Consider the following 16,288-nt stretch of genomic DNA (forward strand, 5'->3'; position numbering starts at 1 on the left):
GTCAAAAGCCCAACTAAAGCATTCATTGATCACCATAATGGTAACTTACAATTTGTGATTTTCTCCTTCAGTGATTCTGCTTGTTAACATCAGGTGTCTTCAGTAATGCTTAATCTTCACTAAATTAATCACTTAATTATCTCATTAACTTTAACACTCTTGAGTGTTAATTTAACACTCATATTTTAACACTTTACACTCTTGAGTGTGGACTCATATTCACTCCCAGGAGTGTTAATTTAACACTGGAGTTTTTGCCGTGTGTATGTTGTTTCCTTTGCTGTCGTCAATCACACACTCAATGCAGACTGTGAGCAGAGCTGGTTCTCAGAGGTGAATCACACACACACACACACACACACACACACACACACACACACACACACACACACACACACACACACACACACACACACACACACACACACACACACACACACACACACACACATACTGACTGTGAGCAGAGCTGGTTCTCAGAGGTGAATCACACATACACACACACACACACACACACACACACATACTGACTGTGAGCAGAGCTGGTTCTCAGAGGTGAATCACACACACACACACACACACACACACACACACACACACACACACACACACACACACACACACACATAAACTACACTAACTGTGAGCAGAGCTGGTATTCAGAGTTAAGTGTTTGTTTCTGTCAATTCAGCAATTCAGAAAACTTGTAATCGATCAGAAATCATGTAATTTCATGCTTTTACAGAATAATATTTTAAATTCTCATCATTTAGCAGATATTTAGTCTACTTCTTATTTTTAGCTACATTATATTTACACAAAACACAGTACCAAGTGACCAGTGGAAAACTGTCATTCAGGAGATGATCTTCAGACGAGCTTCACTTCTGAAACTAAAACACCAGTGCACACAGAGTTCATTTAACACTGGAGTTTTTGCTGTTCAGTGCAGACAAAAAAAAAAAAAAGGATGAAAAACAGGAAGTCTGACTCTGAAGACTCTCTGACGTCTCTGCTTAAATTAGAGCTATTTACTATTATACATGCACACACACACACACACACACACACACACACACACACACACACACACACACACACACACACACACACACACACACACACACACACACACACACACACACACACACACACTGTGAGCAGAGCTGGTTCTCAGAGGTGAATCACACACACACACACACACACACACACACACACACACACACACACACTGTGAGCAGAGCTGGTTCTCAGAGGTGAATCACACAAACACACACACACACACACACACACACACACACACACACACACACACACACACACTGTGAGCAGAGCTGGTTCTCAGAGGTGAATCACACACACACACACACACACACACACACACACACACACACACACACACACTGTGAGCAGAGCTGGTTCTCAGATGTGAATCACACAAACACACACACACACACACACACACACACACACACACACATGGTGTGATCACACCATCAGATCACATTGTCTCTTTGTTCAACTGACTGTTATAAATCAATAACAGCCGACAAGCAAAATTTAAAGTAAACATATAAGGGTCAGGAGCCCAACTAAAGCAAACACTGTTACACTTTGTGATTTTCTCCTTCAGTGATTCTGCTTGTTAACATCAGGTGTTCATCAATAATCCTCAATCCTCACTCAATGAATCACTTAATTATCTCATTAACTTTAACACTCTTGAGTGTTAATTTAACACTCATATTTTAACACTTTACACTCTTGAGTGTGGACTCATATCAACTCCCAGGAGTATTAATTTAACACTGGAGTTTTTGCTGTGAAGGAAAATGGATCAAAACAGGGCAAACAAATACATCAAAAAGAATGAGCAAATATTACTAAAATATTCAGGTAGAAACTGTCAAAACGTCAATCAAATTATCTGATGATTTTAACCCTTGAAAAAAACATATATTCAATGTCAACACTAAAAATGAACAAATTTAAGTGCAAAAAGTGCCCAAATAAGTGATCGGAATAAGCAGTGTAAAGCAGGCATTTCACACACATTCATGCACACACCATGACAGCCAAAAAAAGTGTCATTCACTGATACATGCGTACCGTCACTGTAACATTTAAAACCAGACTAAAACATTTACTAAGACATTTGCAAAAAAGGCCTAAAAGTATTGCGTCAAATGAAATCCCTCCTGCTCCTCTCTCTGACTGGAGCATTTAATTTGGCAATAGCGCAATTAATGCGTATCCCATTGGTCACAAACACACTGAACACCCTACAAGACACTGTGTCTTTCAACAGCTTCAACAAAACTATTGTAAATCATTTTAGGTGACAGCAGCACAAATCAATAAGAATGAATGTTATTTACAGCTAAGAGTTTCAGGTCATTCGGTGTACTCATTTTCACACCTGCTTGCATCACTTGCTTCTTTAACATTTCTGCAAATAAGCATAAGTTTGTGAATGTTACCTCAGTTTCGTCATCTTCTGTTACTGACAGTTTGATTGTCTTTGTTTGATTTGATCAGCATGGACTTAAGATCGCAGATCCATCAACTCCTGAAACACTGATTGATCCTGTTATTTCAGTCTCATCGGATTGTCTCGTCACGTCTCGCTGTGTGAATCTGAATCACGAGATCATCTGCGATTCTGCGAAATCTGTGAAATGATTTAGATTTGTCTGATTATTTTCTTACTTGTACAGATGCATCAGAAGCATTAATCCTTCATGAACATTATAAATGATGATTTAATGATTCTTTCTTTTATTTCAGCTTCATTATAGTCATGTGAGCATGTTCAGAGGTGAGAGAAACATTTCAACTATCAGCAGAGAATATTAAGATATTCAGATCAAACTGTGTTGAACCGAATCTTCTGTGTTAAATTAGCATTGCTCTGTGTTTATATGGGAACCACCAGCTCAGTGTTAAAAGATGTCAGTGAAAATAGTTTAATAACGGAATAACCACTTTTGTTCAGTTGTGAAATTAACAAACCATTCTACTTTATGATGATGAAAACTATATCACCTGATCATCTTTGTTTCTGGCTTTCTTTGTAACAAATTTTCTGTTTAAATTTTTCAGTCAAACTGTCCAACTAAAGGAAACACTGAACACCATAATTGTGACCAACTATTTTTAAGAAGTGCAATTCAACAGGCTTTTTTGTTTCAAAAACATTTGGCATTATTTTACTTCCATTTCAGTGATTCTGCTTGTTATCATCAGCTGTCTTCAATAACCAAACAATCAATTCAATTAACAACTCAATTATTCACTTTATTTTCTAATTAACTTACTGGTGGTAAAAACACAGTGCAGTGTTAAAGGATAGTTCACTCCAAAATTTAAATTAGCCCATGATTTACTCACCCTCAAGTCTAGGTGTATATGACTTTCTTCTTTCAGACTAATACAATCAGAGTTATTTAAAAACAAATTGCTGACTCTTCCAAGCTGACAATGGCAGTGAATGGCAACCAACAGTTTGAAGCTCAAAAAAGTGCAACAAGTGTAAAACAAGCAGATACATTACAGATGACCTGATGTGGTCTGTGATACACTGTATTTTGCGCCAATTAAGGCTTAGAAATAACGGTGAAGAAAAAAAAAAAATCTATTTCCACATAGACTATTATATTTATATGAATATAATGTGTATTTTCTGGTGGTATATAATGGTTGTATAACGTAACTGTGAAATAAATGTATTTGGCTTGAAATGAATGGGGCATCAAATGTATATCCATTGTTGATTCGCTGAAAGTACCCTGGACTTCTCCACACACGCTCCAAAGCCTCGGCACAACGTAACATCACTACTAAAGCGCAACTAACGCAACTTGTGATGTTGGAAGTAGCGTAGCATCAATATCAGCTCTCAATATCAAATGTCGCATTAATCGCATAAGTTATGCTTTAGACTTAAAGGGATAGTTCACTTTGAAATAAAATTTTGGTATGTTTTAGCTTACCTCAAGGGCATCCAAGATGTAGGTGTCTTTTTTTCCGCAGTAGTTTCAATTTTGATATTTTTAGGTCAAACCGTTCTTGTCTGTCAGTCATATAATGCAGGTCGATGGTCACTGTCTCAAAGAGCATGCACAGAGTCCAAATTAAAACAATTCCACATCGTCCAAATTAAACAATTCCCCATCGTAAGTACACATTGATGGCCTAAGACACGAAATGAGCGGTACAGATATATACACTAGATGTCGCCTTGGCTACTGCAGTTCATTGGAACGAAACGGTAGCCAAGGCGACATCTAGTGTATATATCTATACCCGCCTGCGCCCTCAGATCATTTGGACGTGGCTGTGTTCAAGAGGTAACAATTATATAAATACTGTTCGTTTTCTCACACAAACCGCTCGTTTCGTGTCTTAGGCCATCAATGTGTACTTACGATGGGGAATTGTTTAATTTGGACGATGTGGAATTGTTTTAATTTGGACTCTGTGCTTGCTCTTTGAGGTGGTGACCATAGACCTGCATTATTTGACTGACAGACAAGAACGGTTTGACCTAAAAATATCAAAATTGAAACTACTGCGGAAAAAAAGACACCTACATCTTGGATGCCCTTGAGGTAAGCTAAAACATACCAAAATTTTATTTCAAAGTGAACTATCCCTTTAAGTCGTTTGGCCAGAAGCTAGAATTTTACCTTGTAACGTGTTAAATATGAATATTATTCCTACACAAACTCATGGCTTTGCTTTTATTAACCCCCCAGAGCCATGTGGAGCACTTTTATCATGGATAGATGCACTTTTATGAGCTTCAAACTGATGGTTGCCATTCACTGCTATTATAAAGCTTGGAAGAGCCAGGACATTTATTAATATAACTCCGATTTGATTCGTCTGAAAGAAGAATGTCATATACACCTAGGATGGTATTAGAGTGAGTAAATCATGGGGTAATTTTCATTTTAAAGTGAACTACTTCTTTAATTTAACACTGTAATTCTGATGACTGTCAATGTGTTTTCAGTGAGGAATGAAACTGCAGTGACTCCAGGTGAGTTTCAGCTGATAAACGTGTGTCTGATATTTTTTTCTGATAAGTTTTCTGTCATATTGTCTGATATTTGTGATCGTTGTGTGTTTTAAAGATGTTCTGAATGAAGTGACTCTCCAGCCCTCAGGTAATACATCAAGAGCTTTAAATCCAAACTCTAATATTGATTTATCATTCTTACACATCAGCTAATATTGATTTATCATTCTTACACATCAGCTGATCTGATATTTCATCACTTGAATAGATCAGTTTTGGTGGCTGTTTGCTCTCTTCATCGTCATCTTCATCATCATCTTCATCTGTTTTATGCTGCGTAAAAGGATCTTCAAGTGAGTCCAGAAGCTTTAATTGTGTCAGAAAGAGTCATGAAAACTTAAACTAAAATATTGTTATTAATGTGTCCGAAATGAACACAATACTGGTTTATTGACACAAATTGTCCTCGTCTGTAAATACACAATTTATAATTATACAGCACAATCTTTATAACTTCACTTTGAAAACATCTGGCCTAAACTAAAAAATCTGTCTGAAAACATGGTAATACTAAGATGAATATAATAATACATTAATAAGTGTCATTCTGTGTTCAGATGTTTCCCAAAGGCAGCACCGTCTGTCTGTCAGCGCAATGATTCAGAAAACAGGTGAGTGAATCAAACTGAGACTGAATCACATTTAAGGGCAGTTGATGTTTTAATGTACAGATGAGGCAGACCTTTGTGAATATTAATGTTTAAATGAATCTAATTCTCACAGGGATCTTGAATCTGGTGACCAAATAATGGTCAGATCTGATGCTCTTGATTCACTGAATCTGAATCTGATCAGTTCAGCGGCTCAGTGTCCAGAGGATGATCATACATCAACTTGATTCTCAGGTCATTTTGATATTGACTCAAACTCTGGGCTGAAGTGTCTCTGTCGTCTACATCTGTTACAGTATAAATCACAAACTCAAAAATACCAGGCATTTTCAGTCCTAAACTCACGTTTCTGCACTCAATAGTGAAAAACTAATGCCATGTTCTTCATTATTGGTGTTTGAAATATCAGTACGTTATTTTTTTTTAATATTTTTTTTTTATATCAAACATATACAAATCTGCTTGACATAAGTTTACTTTTTTTTTTAATTCTTATTTTATGCAAAGCTATGCATTTTTACTTGTTTTTCTACCTGCGAAAACTGTGCTGTTACTGAAGTGAACTGAATCAAACTGATCTGATAATGATTCTTTTAGAGCTGCTTTACTCAATCTGTGTTCATTTAGACCTAGAACAGAACTAGAGAGGTAAATGATTAGTTAAATCTGTATTAATGAATGAATTAAAATACATTTCATGTTCTGGCTCTGCCTAGTTTAGTGTTTAGTTTAGTGTTCTCGACCCAGATTCCACTCCATAATATATTTTAGAATGAGCTCATCCCCGAAATGTGTCTTAACCATTTGGGTTGATCACATCCTGAGCAAATGGTCATCATCAATTGTAGAATGGGAATGGGTGTGGGACACAGAGAACCGTATCAGACAATAGGGTGTCTCAACTTCATTAACATACAGACCACAGCTGTTACAACAAGAGCAACTTCATTTACATTAAGAGTGGTAAACTGTGACAGGATAAAAGGTTTAAGATTTGGATGTTCTGGGTTCATTCTGACGCCCGTGAACCTAAGGTGCTTTGTGTACTTTGCCACTGCTATGCTGTAATAAACTTCATTTTTGAGATCTTCAACGTCCAAATCATGTTTTCTTCCAGAGCTTTGTCTTGTCTTTGCAGCAGAATTTGTAAACGCATTAATCCTGCTTCTGAGTGGTCCTCGACCACACGCTACCGGACTTTCGGTGCTACCCCGTCACACTCTGCGATATATAATATATATAACCACTCTGAAAAATAAATTTGCCGGCGCCGTCAGTGGTGTAGAGCGTAACAACTCGAGGCGGTTTATGAAATATGTCACCGAATACACGGTTACTATTCATCAGAATTTCACCTCTCGCCCAGTCCATATTTTCACGAAGAAACTTTGTCTAACTGACATGTTCATGCGGTTTTCTCTGAGCCATAGTCAGACTTTCCACCATCTCTTCATCCCACTCGCTCTCTAGGATAAGGTCAAAGGGTCACCATCAATCATTTTGACACATATGGTGGAGCATAATCACTACTACTGAACATTGGTAGGCTAAGTAAAGTAAATAATCATGCGATTGCTCTGTCCGTAGACGGGTGTCCGAGTCTAAGCCTCGTTCCAGGTGATTGTGAAAGGCTTTTCAATGGTGTGAGATTGTGATGTTGCATCAAACTGCAGCTCCTGAGCCTGAGGGAGAGGAAGAGATGCAGTTTATCAGACAAAATTAAAGCTAGACGTCATATTTTGGCTGAAAATGAAAGTCGGGTTGACGTCTAAATCCAATGTTTGTTTGACGTCGAGCTCCAATGTCAGACAGACGTTGAATTTTGGTTGGAATAAGCACCGGACTGCAGAACCAGCTTCACTTATTACTAACCAGATTGACATTATTTCTGTCAGGCGTTTACAGAAGTTCTTATTGAGAATTAACTGGTTTTGTTGATGTTTTATAAAAAAAGATATTATATATTAATTTTTTTTAGTTGGTGGTTTTAATATTGTTTATTTTTTTATTTTTCCGCCTGTTGTAACTGTGTTTGTTATGGCAAGAAAAGAATTAGAAAATGTGATCAGATGATATTGTCTTCTTGATGATAAAGATATAATCATCATATAGTGGTCTATTTCACTGATGCCATCCAGAATCTAATCTTTTGTTACCTGATAATTTTGTATTATTAATAGCAAGCCTGTATTTCTACATTGCCCACTAAACCATGCAAAGCATTCTCAGACTCATAGATGAGTTTTGTATGATGCACCCAGAATGCATTGTGGCATGAAGAATTTCCCCGTTATTGAGATTCATATGCTGATTCTTTAATGTCTGCTTGTATCCTTGAATCTATTTGGTGCACAATCCCTCAGATTAAAACACTTCTGGACAATCACAGCATTATTCAAATTAATAATGTGAAGTTAATATCATGATATATAAACAAAGAGTAGACTCTGAAAATGATCAGTAAAACACTTTATTATCATCAAGTAGCCAACATCATCTGAACACAATTATTCTTTCAGTTTTTGCCATAACAAACTCATTTCCAGGAGCCAGAGAAAAAAACTAATGTTAAAAGGTCAAGAGTCAAATTGCACAACTAAAGCACACGCTGATCACCATAACGGTGACTTCAAATGAAACATTTTCAACCAAACAGTAACATCTAATCCTCTGTTAAATATCAATAAGAATAGACATCTGACAGAAATGAAATCTGATTAGTTCAAATTGACGCTGGTAATAAGTGTACTGCCATGCATGTCACCTTTTTTATTTTATTTTTTTTATATATACTTTTTTGTGTGTTTATTGCTACCAAAATTCAACATCTGCGCAATGTTGGAGCTTGACGTCAAACAAACGTTGGATTTAGACGTCAACCTGACTTTCATTTTTTTGTTAACCAAAAATGAAAGACACTTCATTTTCTGAGTTTTTCTGCTGGGTACACACTCATGGTCAGCAGTTACTAGGCAAATCCTCTTTAAAGGAATAGTTCACCCTAAAATTAAAATGTGCAGATACACAACAAATAATGAAAAATACATAAGGATATTTTTTATTATAAAATTCCATATGAAAATGATTACGTTTGTTAAAAAAATATATATTTAAATTACGTTACATTTTTAAATATTGGGATATATGTAAATTTTTTAAATGACTAAAACTAAATAAAAACACTGTCAAATTTGTACTGTAAAATAACAGTAATCTACTGGCAGCTGTGGTTGCCAGCAATGTACTTTACATTTACAGTCCTCTACCATTAATTTACAGCTCTTTTTTTCTTTATTACAGTATGTTACTGTAATAATACCATGGAAGGTAACTCATATCATTTGGGAAACCGATGGCTTAAAACAGTTCGAGTTTAAAAACTAGTATCTATGCAGATAGCATTGTGAACTGAAAGGGAATATTTCTTAACGTAAAACTGCAAACACCTATGTGTAATAGTGAATTAAAGGTGCTCTAAGCGATGTCACGTGTTTTTTAGACTGAAACATTTTTTGTCACATACAGCAAACATCTTCTCACTATCCGCTCGCTGCCTGTCCCCTGAACACACTGTAAAAAAAAGCGGTCTCAGTAGACACCACAGGCTCCACAAACGGCAACAAAAACAAACTGGGCCAACCTGGACCACGAAACATAACAAACAGTGTTCCAGCCAGTGTTCCGGCTATTGACTACAGCAGCCAAAGAAAAACTAATGTTCAAAAGTCAAGGGTCAAGAGCCCAACTAAAGCAAACACTGATCACCATCATGGTAACATGAAATCTAAACCTCTGTCACCTTTTAATTAGAACTTCTCTAGACATCTAACAGAAATACAGTTAATTTGGTTAGTAATAAGTGAAGCTGGTAATGCTGTTTGTGGAGTTGTTTAATCCTCCTCTGCTGAAATCTTCACAGATTTAATGTCTTATTTTCTCTTCAGTTGATTTAATGTTTTTTTCTGTTCTTCTTGTTCCTCTTTCCTTCAGTGATTCTGATTGTTAACAGCAGGTGTTCATCAGTGTCTGAATTAACTCAATTGTTTTTATCCACTCAGTCAAGTGGAGTATATTAGAGAACTAATGTAGGGAATAGTGAATGAGGGTATAGGGTGTGATTTGGAACACAGCCTCTGAGTGTCGACTCTGAGTGTCGAATTCACAGTATATTCCTGTAGGCTACTTTCTTGAAAATAAAAAATATCACCCAGAATGCATTGTTTTCTACGGTATATTGCTGTTCTAATGGATAACATTTGGCCCTTTTTTACAGCAATTTTTACAGTGTAGATTCCATTTTGTTGTCCTTATATGGGTGTTTCTGACAGTATACTGAAACTGAAGTTTATGTTTGCATGAAGCGTCTGACCTCAGCGTTATATGTGAATTGCAGGTCGACGTCAGGCTGTCCAGTCACGCTCATGGTAACACGAGTGACGGGCGATGTTACACCCCACACCTTCACCAGACCCAGAGTCAACCTGTCGGCCTCGGCCAGACCGTCTGTGGGAACCATGCTGGTCAGAACACCCTATACATATCAACACACAGATGTTACACACATATAAACACACAGATGTTACACACATATAAACACACAGATGTTATACACATATAAACACACATCACAGCTGTTACACACATATAAACACATCACAGCTGTTACACACATATAAATGTAACAGGTATTAATTATAACTTGTGTTTTATTTTAAATTCACACAAAATCCTAATTTTTCTGTTACATATGTGTGTAAGAAAAGAAAATAATGTATTTTTTTGTGTCTTTATGAGTTTTGTGTTCGTCGCAGTTGTGACGTCATTTGCGCGTTGCGCGCGCTCTCGCTTCAGTCCGCGGGAGGTCTGAGCAGAGCGAGGTATGTATTGTGTGCACTCCTGTTCGAAAGAGTGTTATAAGTGAAAATAATCACAAATTAAGTGATCGGTTTTGTTAAAATGTAATTGAGTATGCACAAGTATGTGATCTCCCCTTTTGAAGATGTTTTTCCTGCATAAGTGAAAGTTTAACCGAGTGAATGCAGTATCACGTTGTGTTGTATGTTAGTGTGAAAGTTGGCCTGTGAAGCGTGTCTGCTGATATCTTTTCTATGTTCAAATATTTGACAGGAGAAGGCTGATTTAAACAAACCCTTTTGAATGCAACAAATAATTACTGCATTTTCAACCTATGCAGGCATATAAAGAACCTCTGAACCAACAATTCGACTCCAGTCTTTTATTCAACACAACACAACGCAGAGGGGTAGCTGAGACGTAGAGACTAAAGACACGCGAGCCCGAACCGGCAACATAAACACACATCACAGCTGTTACACACATATAAACACACAGAACAGCTGTTACACACATATAAACACATCACAGCTGTTACACACATATAAACACACATCACAGCTGTTACACACATATAAACATCACAGCTGTTACACACATATAAACACATCACATCTGTTACACACATATAAACACATCACAGCTGTAATACACACATATAAACACATCACAGCTGTTACACACATAAACATCACAGCTATTACACACATACAAACACATCACAGCTGTTACACACATATAAACACATCAAAGCTGTTACACACATAAACATCACAGCTATTACACACATATAAACACATCACAGCTGTTACACACATATAAACATCACAGCTATTACACACATACAAACACATCACAGCTGTTACACACATATAAACACATCACAGCTGTTACACACATAAACATCACAGCTATTACACACATATAAACACATCACAGCTGTTACACACATATAAACACATCACAGCTGTTACACACATATAAACACATCACAGCTGTTACACACATAAACATCACAGCTATTACACACATATAAACACATCACAGCTGTTACACACCCCACATGGAAAGAACCTATATAAACATATATGTTTTAATATATGTTTTGATATATGTTTTTAATATATGTGACATATATAAAATTGGCCGTTTTCCTATATTATATGTACATATATGCACATATATGCACCTACATGTTCACCTATATATGCTCACCTATATGTTCACATATATATGCACCTATATGTTCACATATATGCACCTATATGTTCACCTATATATGCACCTATATGTTTACCTACTATATATTAGTCAAATTATTAAAATCCATAGCTACTAGGCCTACACTGTAAAAAAAAAAAAATCCCGTATACAAACGGTAAATCTCTGGCAGCAAAGTTTCCAGACGGATTCCGTTAAATTACAGCAAATAACCATTTCACAAAATTACAGGCAAAAACAGTGAAAATACAGAATTGACTTTACAGTCAAAATTTATTAAATTACAGTACATTACTGTTGATAATGGCTTATTAAACCGTGGAAAAACGGATAAATGATGTCAAATTACATTTTAAAAAAAACATTTAACTTTCAAGTTAAACTGTAAATTTAGGGTTTTATAAAGTTATTTTATAATAATGCTGTCTATCTACAGTAATTATCTTTTAATATATAGTTTTTCCTGTGTATAATAACTATGAAGTTATGTATAAAAATGCATTAAATACATAAATTCAAATTCAAAGTTTGTATATTTACAGTTAAGGCATTTCCAATTTCACAACTTTGACCAATCTCTAATTAAGTACTTAATAATAGCAAATGTACAGTCAATTTCTGTTAAATTAATTAAACGTATAAGTACAAAATACCTGCACATTTACAGTATTACTCATTAAACAAACACTGAACATCAAGATATGTGAATGATAGGAAATACAATCTTAGTATATAATTTAGAACATGTAAAAATATCTACATTAAAAGGCAATTGCTGTATGCCTTTATACTCTAATATAACTTATTTTACACATTTACAATTACATTTTATCCAAAGTGACTTAAAAATTAAGAGAACAATAGAAGCAACAAGTGCAGTGACAAGTCCCAGTTAGTGTAGCACAGTATACAAGTTTATTTATTTATTATTAAAACAAAGATTTAGTATTATTGGGTCAAGTGTTTATGAAAAGATGGATCTTTAGCAGTTTCTTGAAAATGTGTTAAGTTGGGCAGGTCATCCCACCAGCAGGGAACAGTCCAGGTAAAGGTCAGTGAAAGTGGTTTTGTGTCTCTTTGGGATGATGGCACCACAAGGCGCCGTTCACTTGCAGAACACAAGCTTCTGGAGACACATAGATCTGAAGCAGTGAGTTTAGGTCTTGCTGCAGCATCTGGATCAGTTGCAGAGGTTTGACTGATGCTGGAAGGCCTGCCAGGAGAGCATTACAATAGTCCAGTCTGGATAGAACAAGAGCTTAGACAAGGAGTTGTGTGACTCCGACAGGAAGGGCCGGATCTTTCTGGTGTTGTATAAGGCAAATCAGCAGGATCGCATGGTTTGGCTGAAAGTGAAACCATAAGCAGTTTTGTCTTGGCAAGGTTGAATTGAAGGTGAAGGTCATTCATCCAGCAAGAATTTTCCATCAGGTAGGCTGAGATGCGAGCAGCAACCGTCAGATCCTCTGGCTGGAATGAAAGGTAGAGATATATGTCATTATAAGTGATAGGAAAACCCATGTTTCTAAATGACAGAGCCTAGTTACAATACAAAAAAATAATAATAATAGATGGGTGGAATCTAACACAATCGTGGTCTTACTGAAGCAAAACCAAACCTTGTGCAGCTACAGTGGCCTCACAAGGATCAAATGAATATTCACATGGGAAAATATAGTATAAAACAAATTACATTTTCTGCCACTTTTAGTGCAATCATATGGAATCAGAAGACTCGGCCATTACAATATTTTAAATTACTTCTTCCCATACCTTGTTTGCCATGATCATTCTGCTTTCCACTTGACCTGAAATCACAAATATATATATATATATATTTTTTTTTTTACAACTCAGTATTACATTTGCATATGTCAGAATATGTTCCACTGGGACAATGCAAAACCTCAACTGACGTGTTGGCAAGCATGCAGCCAGAATATGGAATTTATCATGTGGTGTTCATATTCTAGCCTCATGTGTTTTCCTGTATCAACAACAAGTACAGTATTTGCTGAATTCGTTTTCTTAACGGTCTTGATAACCACATTAACCCTTATGAAAATTAACTATGGTTTAACCAAAAAAAAAAAAAACCTTGGTAACGTTAGGCCTATTTGTAGTATAACTGTGGTTATTAAAAATGGTAATAAAAATCCGCCAAAAACGTGGTTACTATTTTTTAAGAGAAGAGTTTTCAGCTTCCAGACAGTGTTTAAAAATGTCCCGCCATTTAAGAGATTGATTTACTGACAGATACTATCGCGTATTAACAAAGATTTTATACACAATTAAACGGACTTTATGTATAACAAGTCTACGAAAGCTTGTTTTAGGTATTTTTTGAGGTGTGGGTTCAACTGATCTTTCTTAAAACAGATGGAAAATGTAAAGATGCATGCTACATTTTCAGTGTTTTGCCTCCAGCTCATCATTTAAAATGCTAATGTTAGCTTGAAAACTGTAACGTAAACTTAACACAAATGTAATATAAATATCGTTCACATGCAGACTCTTACCTCAGCCGGTGATCGGTTGGCATGATGTCCGCTGTGACGAACCAGGCTCACTGAAAAGGGTGCTATTTCCGAAGAATCCAAACTGACAACAGCTAGGGCTCCTGCTCACGGCTGCTCTCGACGAACACGATTGCTTTGAATTATGAGGTGTCATATTGAACCCCTGTTAATCTCACAATCCACTTCAGGAGAGTAGACTGAATTCAAATCTCCCACTTGCACTTGATACAGATCCAAAGTCGACTGATCAGCTGACCGTTGTGGGCGGGACTAAACAGCGGAAACGTAATGGCGGCGAATTTGAATCTGCGTCATCGCGTGCGCGCGCGCGCACACACACACACACACACACACACACAAAGCCCTGAATGTGCAGCAACGGAGATTTAGAAAAATATTAATAAAATATACATGAAATTATGGGAGAATAAGACAATGAAATAATGATCAAAATGAGCATCTATTTGCAAGACAAGATTAAAAGACTATAGCCTAAAAACAATTCAATACAGGTCTACTGTAGCCTATGTAGGGTAGGCTGTATGTACAAATACTATTATTTAACCTTAAAAAAAAACTCACTTTAACCCCCACATGCTTAATAATCTGTAAGGACAACATATTGAATAGATGCAGATTTCTGCAGTTATACCTTCTTTTCTTTGTTTTCTAATTTCACAGAAAAAAATCTGTAAAATATTACTTTGTAAAAATACAGACAAGTTCCTTAAAAAACGTAAATTGATGTAAAACCAAAATACAAGCAATTACCTGTAAATTTAATAGTGGACCTTTAAATTACAGCAAATATCTGTAAAATAACAGGCATTCACTATAATGACAAAACGGTAAAATTCTGTAAAAAAAATACAGACCATTACCTGTAAAAGTACACTTTTTTTTACAGTGTAGGCAACATTAATAAAACCCCAAAATGTAGAAATTTACATTATTTATTTACTTAAGAACAATCAAATAGTACAAGAACAAAAATAAGACAAAAAACTGAACAGATTTTTTTTTAAAATTTTTATTTTTATCTTTTTGATCTCAGCTCCGTGAGCTTCGAATTGATAGATGTGCCTATCTGAGCTAGGCATCATGTATGACAGTTTCCAAAGTGAGATATGAGCTACAAAATGACCATCCTGCCATGAGCTATAGGAGACATATCTTGTATGTACATATAGGGCTTATATGTATATATAAAGAAGCAATACAGGAGACCTATATGGCCTGTATATGCACATATATGCACCTCAATTATGCCTATATGTGGCATATATACGCATATATGCAGCATATATATTATCATATATGTGCATATATGCTGTATATATGCAGCATATATGTGCATATAAACTGCATATAGGTTTCATATATGCGCATATATCCTCATATAGATTCTTTCCATGTACATCACAGCTGTTAACATATATAAACACACAGATGTTACACACATATAAACACACAGCTGTTACACACATATAAACACACATCACAGCTGTTACACACATATAAACACACAAATGTTACACACATAAACACACATCACAGCTGTCACACACACATATAAACACATCAAAGCTGTCACACATATAAACACACAGAACAGCTGTCACACACATATAAACACACATCACAGCTGTTACACACATATAAATACATCACAGCTGTTACACATATATAAACACACAGATGTTACACACATATAAACACACAGCTGTTACACACATATAAACACACAAATGTTACACACATAAACACACATCACAGCTGTCACACACATATAAACACATCACAGCTGTCACACACATATAAACACATCAAAGCTGTCACACATTTAAACACACAGAACAGCTGTCACACACATATAAACACACAGAACAGCTGTTACACACATATAAACACACATCACAGCTGTTACACACATATAAACACACAGGACAGCTGTTACACACATATAAACACACAGGACAGCTGTTACACACATATAAACA

The 16,288-nt window shown here is 36.0% G+C and overlaps 2 protein-coding genes and 1 long non-coding RNA gene across 4 annotated transcripts in view; 1 reads left to right on the plus strand and 2 right to left on the minus strand.

The window, feature by feature from the left end:
* The first annotated feature begins 300 nt into the window (after positions 1 to 300).
* Positions 301 to 6,113, plus strand: LOC309502920 (uncharacterized protein). Its single transcript, XM_082175563.1, has 8 exons — positions 301 to 333; positions 2,539 to 2,673; positions 2,788 to 2,818; positions 5,018 to 5,044; positions 5,139 to 5,171; positions 5,292 to 5,376; positions 5,641 to 5,694; positions 5,807 to 6,113. The coding sequence occupies exons 3-8, from the start codon at positions 2,809 to 2,811 to the stop codon at positions 5,919 to 5,921; spliced, it is 324 nt and encodes a 107-aa protein (XP_082031689.1). The 5' UTR covers positions 301 to 333; positions 2,539 to 2,673; positions 2,788 to 2,808; the 3' UTR covers positions 5,922 to 6,113.
* LOC309499784 (L-asparaginase 1-like) overlaps positions 5,432 to 16,288 on the minus strand; it is a 56,872-nt gene continuing 46,015 nt past the window's right edge. For both annotated transcript variants that reach the window (XM_082171255.1, XM_082171256.1), the window contains 2 exons: positions 10,064 to 10,225; positions 5,432 to 7,376 (listed from right to left, as the gene is read on the minus strand). In XM_082171255.1, coding sequence (XP_082027381.1) covers positions 7,296 to 7,376; positions 10,064 to 10,225 — 243 coding nt within the window. In that variant the 3' untranslated portion in view covers positions 5,432 to 7,295. The remainder of the gene's footprint in view (positions 7,377 to 10,063; positions 10,226 to 16,288) is intronic.
* LOC309503596 lies at positions 12,171 to 15,020 on the minus strand. The gene is made up of 3 exons (XR_014207767.1): positions 14,289 to 15,020; positions 13,543 to 13,577; positions 12,171 to 13,239 (listed from the first exon to the last, which is right to left on the minus strand). It is a non-coding gene; the product is annotated as an uncharacterized lncRNA (long non-coding RNA).

This window comes from Leuciscus leuciscus (genome assembly GCF_965113295.1).
Source record: "Leuciscus leuciscus genome assembly, chromosome: 1".
Classification (NCBI taxonomy): domain Eukaryota; kingdom Metazoa; phylum Chordata; class Actinopteri; order Cypriniformes; family Leuciscidae; genus Leuciscus; species Leuciscus leuciscus.

Excerpts from the sequence above, each read along its gene's own strand:
- LOC309502920 (XM_082175563.1), top strand. Across the intron at positions 5,172-5,291 it reads AGTGACTCTCCAGCCCTCAG|ATCAGTTTTGGTGGCTGTTT; the intron begins GTAATACATCAA and ends TCACTTGAATAG. Across the intron at positions 5,695-5,806 it reads CGCAATGATTCAGAAAACAG|GGATCTTGAATCTGGTGACC; the intron begins GTGAGTGAATCA and ends TAATTCTCACAG.